Genomic DNA, 14254 nt, shown 5'->3' with positions numbered 1-14254 from the left:
GGCATTTAATCCTTTATTTCATCTCATTTCTGCCCATTATCATAAACAGAAATTTTTGCAGGAAGATGCAAGAACCCACATATGTTAGGCAGTTACAGAGCAGCTGGCCTGAGGAGCAAAAACTCATCCAGAAGGATCTAGAAATAAGCCTGCAGACCTTTTGGAAAATGCTGCACCTTTGCTGAAATGGTTTTATTTGGAGATCAGTAAAATTCTGAACTGTTAAAGATATAAAAGAGGAGGGGAAGTTTCCATCTCAGCCAGCTGAGACTGGACTAATATTCTGAACATCTTAAAATTTAAGATTTATTCTAAAATCTACTGTTTATGTAACTACAGATATTTTAATTAACCATAGATTTTTCTCTCAAAATCCTATTAATAAACTGGCCTCCCTAACACTGGAGTTAGATCACATTGCCTGTAAAAACAACCACCCTGTGCCAATTTTACATAGATTCTCACCATTACTTAATGTCCATTCACTTGCCCACTATGAATAAACAGAGGAGTGAGTTTTTACTTACACATTCTGCAGATTTAATTTCATCCCACCCTCAGATATCCCATTTCTAAAAGAACAGCAGTGGATTTTACAACATTAATAGTGCAGAGAAGCCAGTATCCAGAGAGAAGAGGATTAGATGCTTAACTAATTAATTTGCTAAAACACTGCCTCTAAGAAATAATACAACCATAGAGTTACCCCCTACAACTTCTGGGGTCGTAGTAGGACTTGTAGCAGCCAGGGCTACCTTCCAGGGAGTTACCTTCCTTGAACTTCTAAAAACTCACACATTTTGAACAGCCTTTTCACATTCTGGATCTCTAATGCTCTCATGTTATTTAAATGCCAGAACTAGTCACCAAGAGGGCTCCAATCCAATAGGCAATAATTGCTGGAAATTCTCCTCATTTCCTAGCCCTCTCCTACACCCCTTCAAGACAGAACTGAGGGAAGTCTCTCCTGCTCTCCCCAACCTTTCCTGGCTGAAACCTGCTCCAATTTCACCCTGTAAATACCTGATATGAACAGATGAACTGGGAGGGGCCAGCAAGCTCTTCATAGTTTCAGGGGGGTGGAGGTAAACAGAAAAATAGTATATAAGATGCTTTCAGACAGACTTCTAAAGTGCATAGACTGACAGGAGGTGTCTGAAAAAAAGCCACTTCCTCAGGCTCCACCTTCAGAGACTCACTTCATTGGAAGCAAGGAAGGTACCAGGCTGCTGCAGGAAATTTTATACCTATCCCAGCTGCATTCAGACTACTGCAGTCAGCTGGAAGGTTTCTGTTGCTGTAAGCAAAAATGCCAGCAAGACCCACGGTTCAGCTGGCATGGCTCTGCATCGTCACCGTGTCTGTGGCGATCTACCCAGCGCTGCTGCAGAAACCTCCCAAGAGGAGAACGATCCACGGGAATGCACAGCTGAAGGTGCCAGGCTGCTGCGAGGAGATCAAGGAGCTCAAGCTGCAGGTAGCCAACCTGAGCAGAATGCTGCAGGAGCTGAGCAAGAAGCAGGAAGGGGACTGGGTGAATGTGGTGATGCAGGTGATGGAGCTGGAAGGGAGCGCCAAGCAGATGGAGTCCCGCCTCATCGACGCCGAGAGCAAATATTCCGAAATGAACAACCAGATAGACATCATGCAACTGCAGGCTGCTCAGATGGTCACCCAGACATCAGCTGGTAAGGAGGGAGTCACCAAGCTCCCACACACACCTCTCAATGCACCACTAATGACTAGTTCCTAGTGCCAGCATGTCCTGCTAATGTGGTTAGCAAGCATGCACACTGAAAATTGCTGCTTAGGCAGTGACCCTGAGAAAACTAGTTGGAATTTCTTCATCTGTATTTTTGTATCTCTGTCTGTTTTTAAGGAGTGCAGAAATTGAACAGGTATTGCGTTTCTACAGTCAGGAGTTCAGTCTAATAGTTCATTTTCTGAGCACTACACTACCAATCCTAAAAGAAGGGGAGCTGGCTTGGTAAGGGAATGGCTCTGACAGTAATAACCTCTGAGCTCACAGTGCTGACAGGAGACTAGAAATAGTTAAAACAATTAGAAATGCTCTCCATTAATTACTAAAGATTTGTAATTGTATCTTTATGACTATCTCTGAACCAGAGTATGAAAAAGAGTGATCCATTATTTTTTAATGATCATTCTTAAAAATTCAAGGCTGTGAATTGAATACAAACTGTGATTTATACCTAGCCAGACCACAGTTAAATTCTTCAAAATTCTCTTCCCTGAGGGAAAATGTCATTGCACACAGTGATTGCACATGCCTGTATTCAATGTGGAATGCAGGTGCATTTTTAGGTCAGCTACCTGTAAAGGCACTTCTAGAAGAAAGCATCCTCTTTGCTGACTTTTCTCTTCAAATGAAACTCACTGCAAAGAGCTTCAATTGTCTCAGTCTCAACTGGATTTGCCAAAAGACTTGATTTGGATTTTTTTTTTAATATTAAGGAAAAACTTCTACATCTATTTACTTAATTCTTCCTCTAAAATAGTTGCACCTGGTTAGTTTTGACAAATCACTATTTACAATAGGCCTTGAAAAAAAGTCAGACCATAACAAGTCTCTTTGAAGCTGAAGAAAATACAGTTCCACGCAGCAGAAAGTGGCCCAGAAGGTATTTAGGACAGATGTGTCTCACCTCACCAGGTTAAGAGACATTTTTGAAAACTGTCAGACATTATAAAGCCTTGCTTCAGCTTATTTGTCCTGCTCAAAACAGCCATGCATTTTACCATCTTCAAGTCAGCTCCTGCACCAGGAGGAAAAGAGGCTTTCACTGACTGACTGACTGCAGTTTAAAGGCATTTTCTCAGTCACAGATGCCAGGGCAAAAAGAGCTGAACAAATATCCCTCATCCACAAACTTGGCCAACCTGTTCACACATCCAAAACAGACACCTGGCAGCAGGCCTGGCCATTTCATTGGATGAGTCTTTATTACTTAGTAGGGGGTCAGCAAATATACTATCCAGCACAGTGGCACTGTGATGAGAAAGCAGAAATGTCTTTTTGCAAAGAAGAGGTTAAAAAAAATTAAACAACTTAATAAAAGTCACAAAATCCCAGAGTTCCAACACCTTTTGCCAATGCATACACTACTCATAACAAAGCCATTTCAAGAAAACATTAGACTTGTGGAAAGCCTTCTTCATTACTCCTTGTACTACAAACTAAACTTTGCAGAAAGCACCTTCACAGAAGAGTTCTTCCTGCTCAGATTCTCACTTTCTGGTTCTGATTCAAGTAGATGCTGTTTATGATTGCTCATCACTTTACCAGAGGAACTACCGAATTTCTGGTGTTTACAAGCTACCTCCTGATGAATTTTTGGGAATTCCAGATCTGGAGGTAAGGCTATTCAGTACACAATGTATATTACATTTCTTTTAAAATACAATCAAGAAATACCTCTCTACAGAGATGAAAAAAGCACACACTAAGTTTTGGTACCCTGCACTTGCCATCAGCATTTTTATGTAAGCAAACTTAAAGGATGGAAAGAGTGTATGTACATTTAAGAGAGAAAATAGAAAAAGGGTTTATCTAATAATTTTTTGCCATAGAAGTTTCTTCAGGTTGTGAAATCTGGAACAATGTCTTGTGTTAAGAGAACTGAACCTTCCTAAGTCTACTGACAAGTAACCACAGCTTTTTTTTCCTATTCCAGGTGTTCTGTGACATGGAGACAGATGGAGGTGGCTGGACTGTCATCCAAAGACGTAAAGTTGGTTTGACATCGTTCAATAGGGACTGGAAACAATACAAGGAAGGATTTGGCAATATTAAGGGAGATTTTTGGCTGGGAAATGAAAATATCTACCGACTTTCAAGACGCCCCACTGTTCTGCGAGTAGAGTTGGAGGTAATTAATGAGCTCTTAATTTCAGCAGCAAAAGGCTTTTTTATTCCCCAGTACCAGATACCATCTCCTGTCTCTGTCGGAGGCCCAAAGAATTTCCATGCTTTAATTACAAGAGAAGGAAGTAGGATCAGCCTAGGATTACATTTAAACACAAAACAGAAGTCTGTTCTCCCCTGTGCAAAGTCAGTAGCACAACCTTCTGTCTGCACACATACAGTGTCCTCAGAACATGTGGGGTTCTTTGCAGAAGTCACTGAAGACAGAGATCAAACTGCTGATCATCTCGGATTTAAAAATTCAAAGAGATGTCCCATTAAGTTGCCAAGCCTCTGAGTCTTTTCATTTTGCAGCACTTCCTTCCAGCCTGGGCACAAGAGTTTGTGTTGTATTATCCTCAGTTTCTTCAGTCTGTTAAAGGCTTGGATTTGACCTAGACTAGTTTATAGTTGGTACAATAGCTTTGAGGGATAAGACACGTATAAACTGAAAGGCTTAATATCGAAAAGTAAATATAGTTAATATTAAAAGTTAATATCTAAATATCTAAAGTTTCAGAGAGGAAAAAAATGACTTGAGGCAGCTTGCTGACACAAGGATATTGAATGCAAGAGCTGCACATGAAGTTTTCTGTACAATACAGGGCAGATGAGACTTGGATGTTTCATGCTTTTTTCTGGAAAGTTCCTTTGCCTTAACAGAGCAGTTTTTGCAGTCAGATACAGTAAAAATATATGTCTATAATCGTGGATGTTGGAGTCTTTTTGGTAAGTGTTCTAACAGGACTGAGCTCTCCTCCCCTGTTCTGTGCAGGACTGGGAGGGTAACACACGCTATGCCCAATACCAGCAATTCACCCTGAGCAATGAAATCAACAGCTACCGCCTGTTCCTGGGGAATTACACAGGGAACACTGGGCGGGACTCCCTGAGGTACCACAACAACACGGCCTTCAGCACAAAGGACAAGGACAACGACAAGTGTGTGGATGACTGCGCCCAGTTCCGGAAAGGTAAAACACACAAGCCCCTTCCTGTCCCAACAGAGCTGCTTGGGTCAGTTGTAGAGAGCCCAACACTCCCTCTTTGCATGAAACCAGTCACATCTGAATGGCAAATCAAGAGAGAGGTGAGCAGTTCTGGAAAATACACTTATGTGGGAAATCTGACAGTTAAAGCTGATTTACAGAGAGCCAGCCTGTCTACTACAATACTCTTAAAATAAGAATATTGTAATACTCTTATTTTAGGAATATTGTGTGCACACACACACAATACTGTGTGTGCTCTCCCCTACACACCGTTACCCATTATAGTATCTGCCAGACTATTTCACATGCTGATAAAATACAGTGATACAGGAAGTTATTTCTTAATATCTACTGGTTCTTATTTTTTCTTATATTTTTGTAAGTTTTCAAATCCTAGTATTAGGCACCTGTAATTCTCCTGTATTCACCTCCACATTCAGCTAAACTTGTGATCTTTATTACAATCCTATTACAAACCTCTAATGAGGTTACTTTCTTAATTTTAGTATCTTTGAGTTTTGCCAAAGATAATTTTATTCATTACATCTTGCTCTTTAATTTCCCCATTTTGTCCCATACAACATGCAAATAAAACTGTTGATCTCAGTCTCAATAAATACTCAGAGAGTTCAGGAACTTTTTAAACACCTTAAGATGCTCTAGCGAATTACCCAGATTCATTTCCTATGCTAACTCACAGAGTCAGAAACACGTTAAGGAAATATTCTAAGAGGAATGAGCAAGTAAATGAAAAGCTACTGGACCAATTTGACTATAGAGCTGTAATGCCTTTAAGTTCCTAAATATCTATGTTAAGTTTTAAATTTACCTGCAACCTCAACTATCAGAGCCACGGGCTCCAGGGATTAAATGCTGTATTCTGCTCCCTGTCCTCTGGAACAAGTAGTAATTATTAACATAAATGACTCACCAGGAATCTATTGTATTTCCTGACAAGGTGGATATTGGTACAACTGCTGCACAGATTCCAACCTGAATGGGGTTTACTACCGCAAAGGAGAGCACACCAAGAGCATGGATGGCATCACCTGGTACGGATGGCACGGATCGACCTATTCACTCAAGAGAGTGGAGATGAAGATCCGGCCAGAGGATTTCAAACCATAGAAGAAATCAACGTTTGATTGTACAGCTACATGACATCACCACGCAAAAGGTGGGCTATAAACAGCCAAATAATGTTTCATTTCATCCAATACATGCAACAGCTATGTACTGGTGATGTACACAAACACTGCGACACCAGTCACAGCCACCAGTATTATCAGGACTCAGGCTTGTTTCCTCCTCTTCAGGCTCTTTCCAAAGGGAAAAATATTGTGTTAGAGTAGCTTAGAACTGAATGCACTTATAGCACCTTCAGAAAACCTACGGCTGTGTTTTCACTAGCAGTGTGATTACTGGGTTGCCTTAGTACTATTAACCAGATAGGCAGGGACTGAAAAGCAAAAGCCTCTTGGCTTCCTTTCCTTCAGTGTCTGGAGCAAGCACTGCTAAGCAACTTCCTTCAAGAAGTACTCAAACCACAAAAGTTATGGACTCATTTCAAGCCAGAGGAATCAATCAGAAGCGTCTTTGATGCACCTTTCTTTAGTGTATACTAAGTGGCTTACCTTCCCACAGAAGAAAGAACAAATCTCAAAAATGTTGTGTTAATTAGCATTGTCCAGATTCTCCCCTGAAGTTTTACTGCCACCTCCTGCTGCTGCCTCAAATAATCCTCACTGAAGGCTGCCCTAACAGATAGCAGCACTGGAGGAGGATTTGTCCCATGGGCCCTCCAATGTTTATTTCTATCCATACAGATCACCTAAATGCTGATAAACTAGAAAAAAGTCCTGATGCAGCCAAAGAACTCAGATCCAACATTTAAAACCACTGTATTCATGAGCAGAACACCAGTACACACCAGAGAATCCCTAAGTGCCAAAAGTAAGGGAATGTTTGCTAGCACAGCAGATTGAGGAGTATCAAAATCTGTTTTGAAAACTACCCCAGCTGGAAGTTACTTAGGGATAGTCTGTCAAAAATAGTAAACTTCTCTCTCACATAACACAGTGTTAAAGATAACAGTTAAAAAAGAATGAGACTCCTCCTATAGCCCTACCATTGTTTGAAAATGTTGGAAAAGATTGTTATAATTAATATATCTATTTTTATTCACCTTGAAGAGAGTTTGAATCTAGAATAGGTTGTTCAGTCCTGTGTGAAATGGAAGATATAAAGGTGTCTTGGGAATTTACATATGTTCAAATATTCATAATGCAATTTTCAACTGTGTGGAACTACAGTTGGAGCTATTTTAACTGTTGTCTATAATGGATTTTTAGAGGTTTCTAAAACATCTTCATTTCTAATAAATTGTTTCATTTTTAAGGGTGCTTTACATCAATTCTTTGCTCCTTAACTTGCTTTTTGATACACAAAAAAACAACTGCATTACCAACTGAGACCAAGAAAAAAATTTAAAAATACACTGAATTTTGTATTTTTCTCAATAACATGAGGCAGAATGAAGGGTGAAAAAATAATAGAGGAGAAAAAAATTGGAAAACACAATTCCAAGGAAGTAGGAGGGTTGAAAAAATCACCACATAAAGACAAAGTTAAGTTTTTGCTCAATCAAAATCAATTTGTTCACCTCAAATAGCTGAGCTAACAATTCTGTGATATAGAATAGAGATTCACATTTTAAAACATCAAATCCTGTGCAGGTATTTCAGGCTAACATCTGTGTCACTGACCAAGCTCAGAAACAACACATAATTTATAGTATCTTCTATTTGACATCAGAGCAATGAGACCTATCTAAGGTAAATCAGCAGAATGTGATGAGAAATTTTAATTAAGAACTTCAACTTTTCTGACTTATTTATATGCAGGTGTAGAAATCTGTCTAATTTAATCTGCAGCCACTTCATGACATTCCATAGTGAGCTGGAAGGGTGAGAGAGGGGAATCACAACTTTTTCCTGCACTTCTTCCTGCACAACTTCCCTGAGCTTCTAGCATAGTTTTAACCACACACTAGAAGGACAGAACTCAGGAGTTAAAATTGCACATTTGCAAGTAGTTTAACAACATCTTGTGACAGCATGAAGTCCTAAGAACTGCCTAGATTAATCCTAGTGGTATCTTAAATTGTAGCTACAGCAAGAGCAGAAATCTCATCAGTTGTGGTCCTACCTGATGAGAGACTCTAGAATAGCTGGGGTGGGACCTTTTTGAAATTCCAGCTCTTTGTAGTGAAGGGCCTTAGCATATGCTCGACATTTGGCAGCTCTTTCCCCCAGCAGGACAATGCCATTGTCATCTCTCAAAGGCAGTGGGCCCTGGGAAGGAGCACACACATCAAAAACAGGATGAATTCTACAAAGTAGTCATGAACTCCACACAGAATAGCCACCACAATAGCAATAAAAGGAGCTGCCCAACAGCATCTCTCTACCTTGTCACTGTGCTCCATGAATTCTGCCAAGTTCAGAAGAGTCTGAGTGACTTCTGCAATATCCTGAGATGTCAAGGCCAACTCAATGCTTCGGATCAGCTCATCCTGCTGGTCTTCATTCAGTTCAGACCAACATGAAACAAAAGCAGCATTGAAGAGGTCTCTGGGGAGGAACACAAACAACAGTGTGAGGAGGGGATTAATGAGAATAAGTCTGTTTGACAGTGGGCTCATCTTCTTACCCAGAGAAAGAGAGCTAAAAAATACACTTACATGCCTACCTGCAATAAACAGTAATTAGTTTTAATAAAGCTAACTTCTGTGAAACCTTCATTTAAAAAATATAGAACAGGCTGGTATACTATAGTAAGAGAAATATTGTACTATCATATGTTTTCAAAGTTTCTCCAAATATGCTGGTTGTAAAGAAACACTGCAGTTTATTCCACTCAGAGGCATTTTTAATCCCCACAGTAAATACTCAATACAAATATTTCATACTCTGCTGTTTTTCCAGCTTCACTTATGTGCATTATCATATTTCTGGACTAACATGCAGAATTTTAATGGAAGATTTTGTGCACATCATGGAGCAGCCAACTAGGAAGACTGGAAATGAAATCAAGCTGTTGGCTCTTTGATTTATACCAAAGCAGAAACTATATTTATGAAACCTAAGAGCTTCTAAATAACTTGTTTTCCTTATAATATCTGGCTTCCATCTGCCATTTCAAGTGAGATAAAAATCCAGAAATACTGTACCGAGCCATGGGATTATAGGCTTGAGCCAGGGCCCAACACGAGCGCAGGGATGGGGAGGAAGAATCTTTCAGCAGCTCCAAACTCAGCCTCCTTAACCATTCCAACCAGTCATCCTTGGAAACTCTTCTTGCTGCTCCCCAGGCCTGCAGTACAAAGGAAGACAATTCACCTACCAAACAAAGAACTATCCAAGAGCACAAAAATCCTTCAGCAGGCAGCATTACTTCTTTACAGCTCCAAACCACATGCTGAGAATTCCTTTTAAATTTCCTGAAATCCATTACCTTTACCAGATAATCTGCAGTAGTTAAGTCTCATGTCTAAGAAATCTTCCCTAAATGTATTCCTGCCATGACATGGCAAGTATTTAACATGAACAATCCTTTCTCTACAAAAATACATGTAGGGCTGAAGACACTGTTGAAACATCAGCTTAAAAATACTTAATGCACTTAGAATTATATTTTTAAGTCCAGCATTTTTAAACCAATCCATCCCATTACTGAACTGTGTGCTGCATGCACATACTGTTCAAACTACCCAGTGCTTAGCTATTAAGTTCTGCCTCCAAGAAAACATAAAACTAGGATGTAAGAGGAGCAAAAGCAAAAATTCAGGCAGAGGCTCTGAAAAAGATGTCTCTGTTGGTGAGAGATTATTCATTGTGATATAGAAAGTCTTGTTCATACTTAACAAGCAAATGTAAAGGTTACTTCACAGCCATTCACTCCTATCTTTAAAGCTGCTCAGCACCTTCTACTTTTAAAGAGTCTCAGACACTATGACCTCAGTTTTGTACAGAATAGAAAAGCAACATAAAAGCAATATAAATAAATGTGGTTCAGATGCACCAGACAAAACTCCTTCAGTGTGACACATTAGCTCCCTTCAGGGGCAAATTCATGTGTGAAGGCTCTAGTCTTACCTTCTGCAGGTTGATGGTGCTCACATGTAATTTTTTCATGGGACCGGTTTCCACAGGACCACTGGGCAAAGTTTCTCCCTGGTTGCTTCTCAACATTCGATGCTGATAAATCAGGGGATCCTCTTCTTCATCAGCAAGAGTGTAACCCTACAATAATTGGTTTACAGTGAAGATCACACCCACACATACAGAAGCAATTCTTGACAAGCCAAAAAAAGAGCACTTGCAGCAAAATCTTACAGCAAAATCTGTGAAGCAAATAACCATGTTTCATTATAAAGATTACACCTTATAAGGCAGAAACTCTAAACAATATCCCTTTGCTGCTCAATGTAACTGTCAAGAACTCTTAGCTCCTAGTATAAAAAGCCAAAATAATACATATTGAAACAAGCACTGTTGCCTATTTGACTTGCTAGTTGCTTGTTCCACACAAATTGGTAAACTGGTTACTAAAGTTTTAAAATGTAAGACATTCCACAGAAAATAGATAACAAGGTCTCCTCAAGTCCTGAAACCATGGGAAAAATAGGATAAAACCACATTTAAGAACTACCAAGAAAAAGAATAGTAATGACACTGGCTACAAGTCTAAGTTCTTCGCTATGATTTTTCTGTAGGAAATATTTAATATCAGTATACAAAAAATTCCCCATTGCAACCTGAAAGTTGCATTAAAAAGCTGCACTAAACACAAAAACAGAGCAACAACCACTCCTCATTTTATGAGTAGATCCAAGTGAAGGTTCCAGTTACATCTGTTTACATGACAACATCCCAAAAGTGCAAACAACTGTACACTTGTCAGCTTACCTTTACAATTCTGCAGATGAGAACATCATAGCGTTGATGGTTAATTCTGTGTCGCACCAGGACTTTGTTCACCATCGGGATAAAAATTTGGTACTGTAAAAGGGAATGCATCATAAACTTGTTACTCAGTGGCACCAGGAACAGTAAAATTCCATCACATTGTTTCATTGATGGGAAACCAATCCTGACAGTTTGATTTCAGTAACTCCCTATGCCAGAAACAGCTAAGAGAAGAAAAATCAGTTCTCTGGGAAATCCATGAGTACATTACAAAACTTCAATTTTAAAGCCTTGATCTCTGGGACAGTCACACCTTCTGTGAGCTTTCAAGCCAAAGAATAATATTACCTTCTTTCCCAGCTGGAACACCAGAGAGGAGAGGGTGTCCATTGCAGTTGTTCGTAGCTCAGGGCTCTGATCTAGTGTTCGTACAATGGGATGAATAATCCGTGATGCATAATCTGTGAAATCCAGGGACTCTGTCAAGCGGTCCACTGTTTCTAGAGCAGCTCTTAAGTCAGAGCAAAAAGAGGGAAGAACTTATCTCTCAGTGTTAAGAAGGAATAAGAAAAATTATTAAAGTGCTCAATCCTCCTAAGATTAATAATAATAGGAAAAAACAGGCCACCAGAACTCTGTTAAAACACCTAGTACTTGCAGGACAGTTTGCAAAACCCACCAACAATCCCAAAAAACTAGTGACACTGCTGTAATGTCCAAACAAAAATAACCTTCCACAATGATTTAACACTGAAAAACTGAAAAGGGATGAAGTGGTATTTAATTGTAAACGTTCAGCCACTGCAGAACTTGGATATCACAAGTAAAACTACAAAGAGAGAGACTGCAAAGCCACCAGCACTTACTTGCGAGCCACCACAGGGACATCTGGGGCATCAAATAGCTTTACAATGGGAGGTAGTAACAAATGAAGGTAGTCATCCAGGTTAGCTCCAAAGAGCTGGATCGCATTAAGCAGCTGGAGAGAAAAATCATAAAAGACTAGAATGTCAAGGGGTTTGAACAGATCTTAAAGATCATCTAGTCACAACCCCCCCTGCCATGGGCAGGGACACCTTCTACTAGACCAGCTTGCTCATATCCAACCTGACTCTGAACCCTGCCAATGTTGGGGCATCCACAACTTCCACATGCAATGTGCTCCAGTGTCTCACCACCCATGCAGTAAAGAATGTCTTCTTAATGTCTAACCTAAATTTCCCCTCTTTCAATTTGTACCTGTTACTCCTTTTCCTGTCACTACAGCTCCTGACAAAGAGTCTCTCTCTGGATGCTCAATAGCTCCTTTCACATAGTGGGTCTCCGTATAACCTTTTATTCTCCAGGCTGAAGAGCCCCAACTTCCTCAGCCTGTCTTTATAGGGGAGGTGCTCTAGTCCTCTTATCAACTTTGTGGCTTCCTCTGAACCTGCTCCAAAAGATTCATGTCCTTCTTACACTGAGGACACCAGAACTGTATATAATGCTCCAAGTGGGGTCTCACGAGAGTAGAATACAGGGGGAGAACCAAATCCTTCAGCCAAAAGGACCCAGTGTGATTCAAAGTCATGGATGAGATTAATTTTAAACAAGACAGTATCCAGTGAAAAGTTTCTTCAACTCTGCACTTTAAACAACTGTCTGCATCATTTCACACTAAGCCACTGCTGAACTGCACCTGTCCCATTTGATTGAGCACCTGCCCAAAGCACAGCAGTTACTGCAGCCCCACTCACCTTCACAGAAACAATGCGACCCTGACTGTTGTCATGCATGAAGACCCGTAACATGTGAGGAATGAGCTGAGGCAGGTAGAGTTTGAATTCACCTCCTAGAGCTACCACAATCTGCTCAATAAGCAGGATAATTGTGCTCTGTATGGAGTTGTTCATAACCCAGAAGTCCTACAGAAGAAAGAAAAAAAAAGGGAAAAAATATCCAGCAGTTCTTCAGATGAGCAGTACCAATTACAAAAAAAGCAACTGCAGGAGATGGTCTGTACATCAATTAAAGATTGCAGGGAAGGACTATATGTTCTGTTTTTAAAACACTCTGCACTTCCATTACAATTACAGTTGTTGAAAACAACCTCTGGAAAGCTGATTTTTTCCTAATCCTTCTACAAGTTTGCAAACATTTAGTGAAAATTTTGTGAAATTACATCTATTTATGAACTCCAGATATCTCTTGCTAAAACTGTTTCTGAAAGTAATAAGTGCATAAAATCCAAGCGCTGAAAAGAACTCAGTCACTATCAGAACCTGAAGCTGTACTTACTTCAGTTACTACCAATAATGTATATTGTAACTCCAAATAAATGGTATTTCCAAATACAATTATTACTTCAAATGTATGCAACTCTGCACTTCCAATGAACTTCTGAAGTAATTTATACTTTTGGAAAGTTATTTGAAAAAGACTGTCCACCTGTCTGTGACAGTAAAGTACTGGTATGAAGATTGCACTCACTCTCATCAGGGTGACAATTTCATCCATATAGGGCCGAATATGACTTCTCACAAAGGACACCAACATTCCTAGCTGCTGGAACAAGAACTGGAAGGAAGAAATGTGTAATAATCAGTGTAGCTAATCCAAATATCAAAGCCACTGGGTGAAGAGCTTCACAGGCAATTGCAAGCTCATTTACCAAATAGCATGCATAGCTCCCATCTGCTCAAAATCTGGGGCTAAATTCTTGGCAGCTTCAGCTCAGAAGTTTTGTGGGTTTTCATGGGTTTTGGGTTTTTGATTAATTTTTATGGTTGTTGGTTTTTAAGAGGGCAATGGGGAAGAAAAGTGATTTTGGGTTTATTGTGGGTTTGCTTGCAGCTTGCATTAAAAAAAATTGTGAGCTCAAAGCCTCAGACAGTCAAGCACACAAACAGGGGTTTATAAAGTGCCAGCAAATCTACAGTGTCTGAACAGACTTGCAAGCACAGACACCTCAATTACAGAGTACTGCAATGTATGTTTGGAGGATGCTTCCAAAAATTTAGCCCCTAGTCTTTTCCCCCTGCCTGAAAACCAAACTGACACACATTTTAAGATACTCCTTCTGGACTTTTTCCCATCCCCACCAAGATATATTGGTGAAAAGTTACTGGGGAACGCAGTTAGGTCCTTGCCAGAAATACTGCATTTTTTAAAAAGATGGTTGATTATACCATTCATTCTTCACCACCAAGAAGAATTTTGACTTAAGAATTTTATTTGGTTACACTATGAAAGTTTTGCAATTCCTTCCACCACAATACAATCTTAAACATCCAATTGTAACAATGAATTTACTCTTTAAATTGGTATGAAATCATGTGGGCTAAATCACTTTGATGTAGATAGTCTATTTGCTCTACAAAAAATAGGAA

The 14254-nt window shown here is 39.8% G+C and overlaps 2 protein-coding genes across 4 annotated transcripts in view; one reads left to right on the top strand and one right to left on the bottom strand.

The window, feature by feature from the left end:
- The window catches only part of MTOR (mechanistic target of rapamycin kinase), a 62848-nt gene that overhangs the window by 35229 nt on the left and 13365 nt on the right, over positions 1–14254 (bottom strand). For both annotated transcript variants that reach the window (XM_031506675.2, XM_021537840.3), the window contains 9 exons: positions 13356–13442; positions 12623–12790; positions 11753–11865; positions 11235–11397; positions 10887–10979; positions 10074–10220; positions 9149–9291; positions 8387–8549; positions 8125–8270 (listed from right to left, as the gene is read on the bottom strand). In XM_031506675.2, coding sequence (XP_031362535.2) covers positions 8125–8270; positions 8387–8549; positions 9149–9291; positions 10074–10220; positions 10887–10979; positions 11235–11397; positions 11753–11865; positions 12623–12790; positions 13356–13442 — 1223 coding nt within the window. The remainder of the gene's footprint in view (positions 1–8124; positions 8271–8386; positions 8550–9148; positions 9292–10073; positions 10221–10886; positions 10980–11234; positions 11398–11752; positions 11866–12622; positions 12791–13355; positions 13443–14254) is intronic.
- ANGPTL7 (angiopoietin like 7) lies at positions 1131–6209 on the top strand. Of its 2 annotated transcripts, none has more exons than XM_021537841.3 (5): positions 1131–1688; positions 3276–3376; positions 3696–3890; positions 4701–4899; positions 5876–6209. In XM_021537841.3, the coding sequence occupies exons 1-5, from the start codon at positions 1310–1312 to the stop codon at positions 6043–6045; spliced, it is 1044 nt and encodes a 347-aa protein (XP_021393516.1). In that variant the 5' UTR covers positions 1131–1309; the 3' UTR covers positions 6046–6209. The 2 variants fall into 2 exon arrangements, with proteins under 2 accessions (XP_021393516.1, XP_031362536.1); XM_031506676.2 differs by having other exon boundaries at positions 1132–1688; positions 3273–3376.

The sequence above is a fragment of the Lonchura striata genome, chromosome 24 (assembly GCF_046129695.1).
Source record: "Lonchura striata isolate bLonStr1 chromosome 24, bLonStr1.mat, whole genome shotgun sequence".
NCBI lineage: Eukaryota > Metazoa > Chordata > Aves > Passeriformes > Estrildidae > Lonchura > Lonchura striata.
The sequence above is the reverse complement of the archived record's forward strand: the minus strand, read 5'-3'. Positions and strand labels throughout refer to the sequence as shown.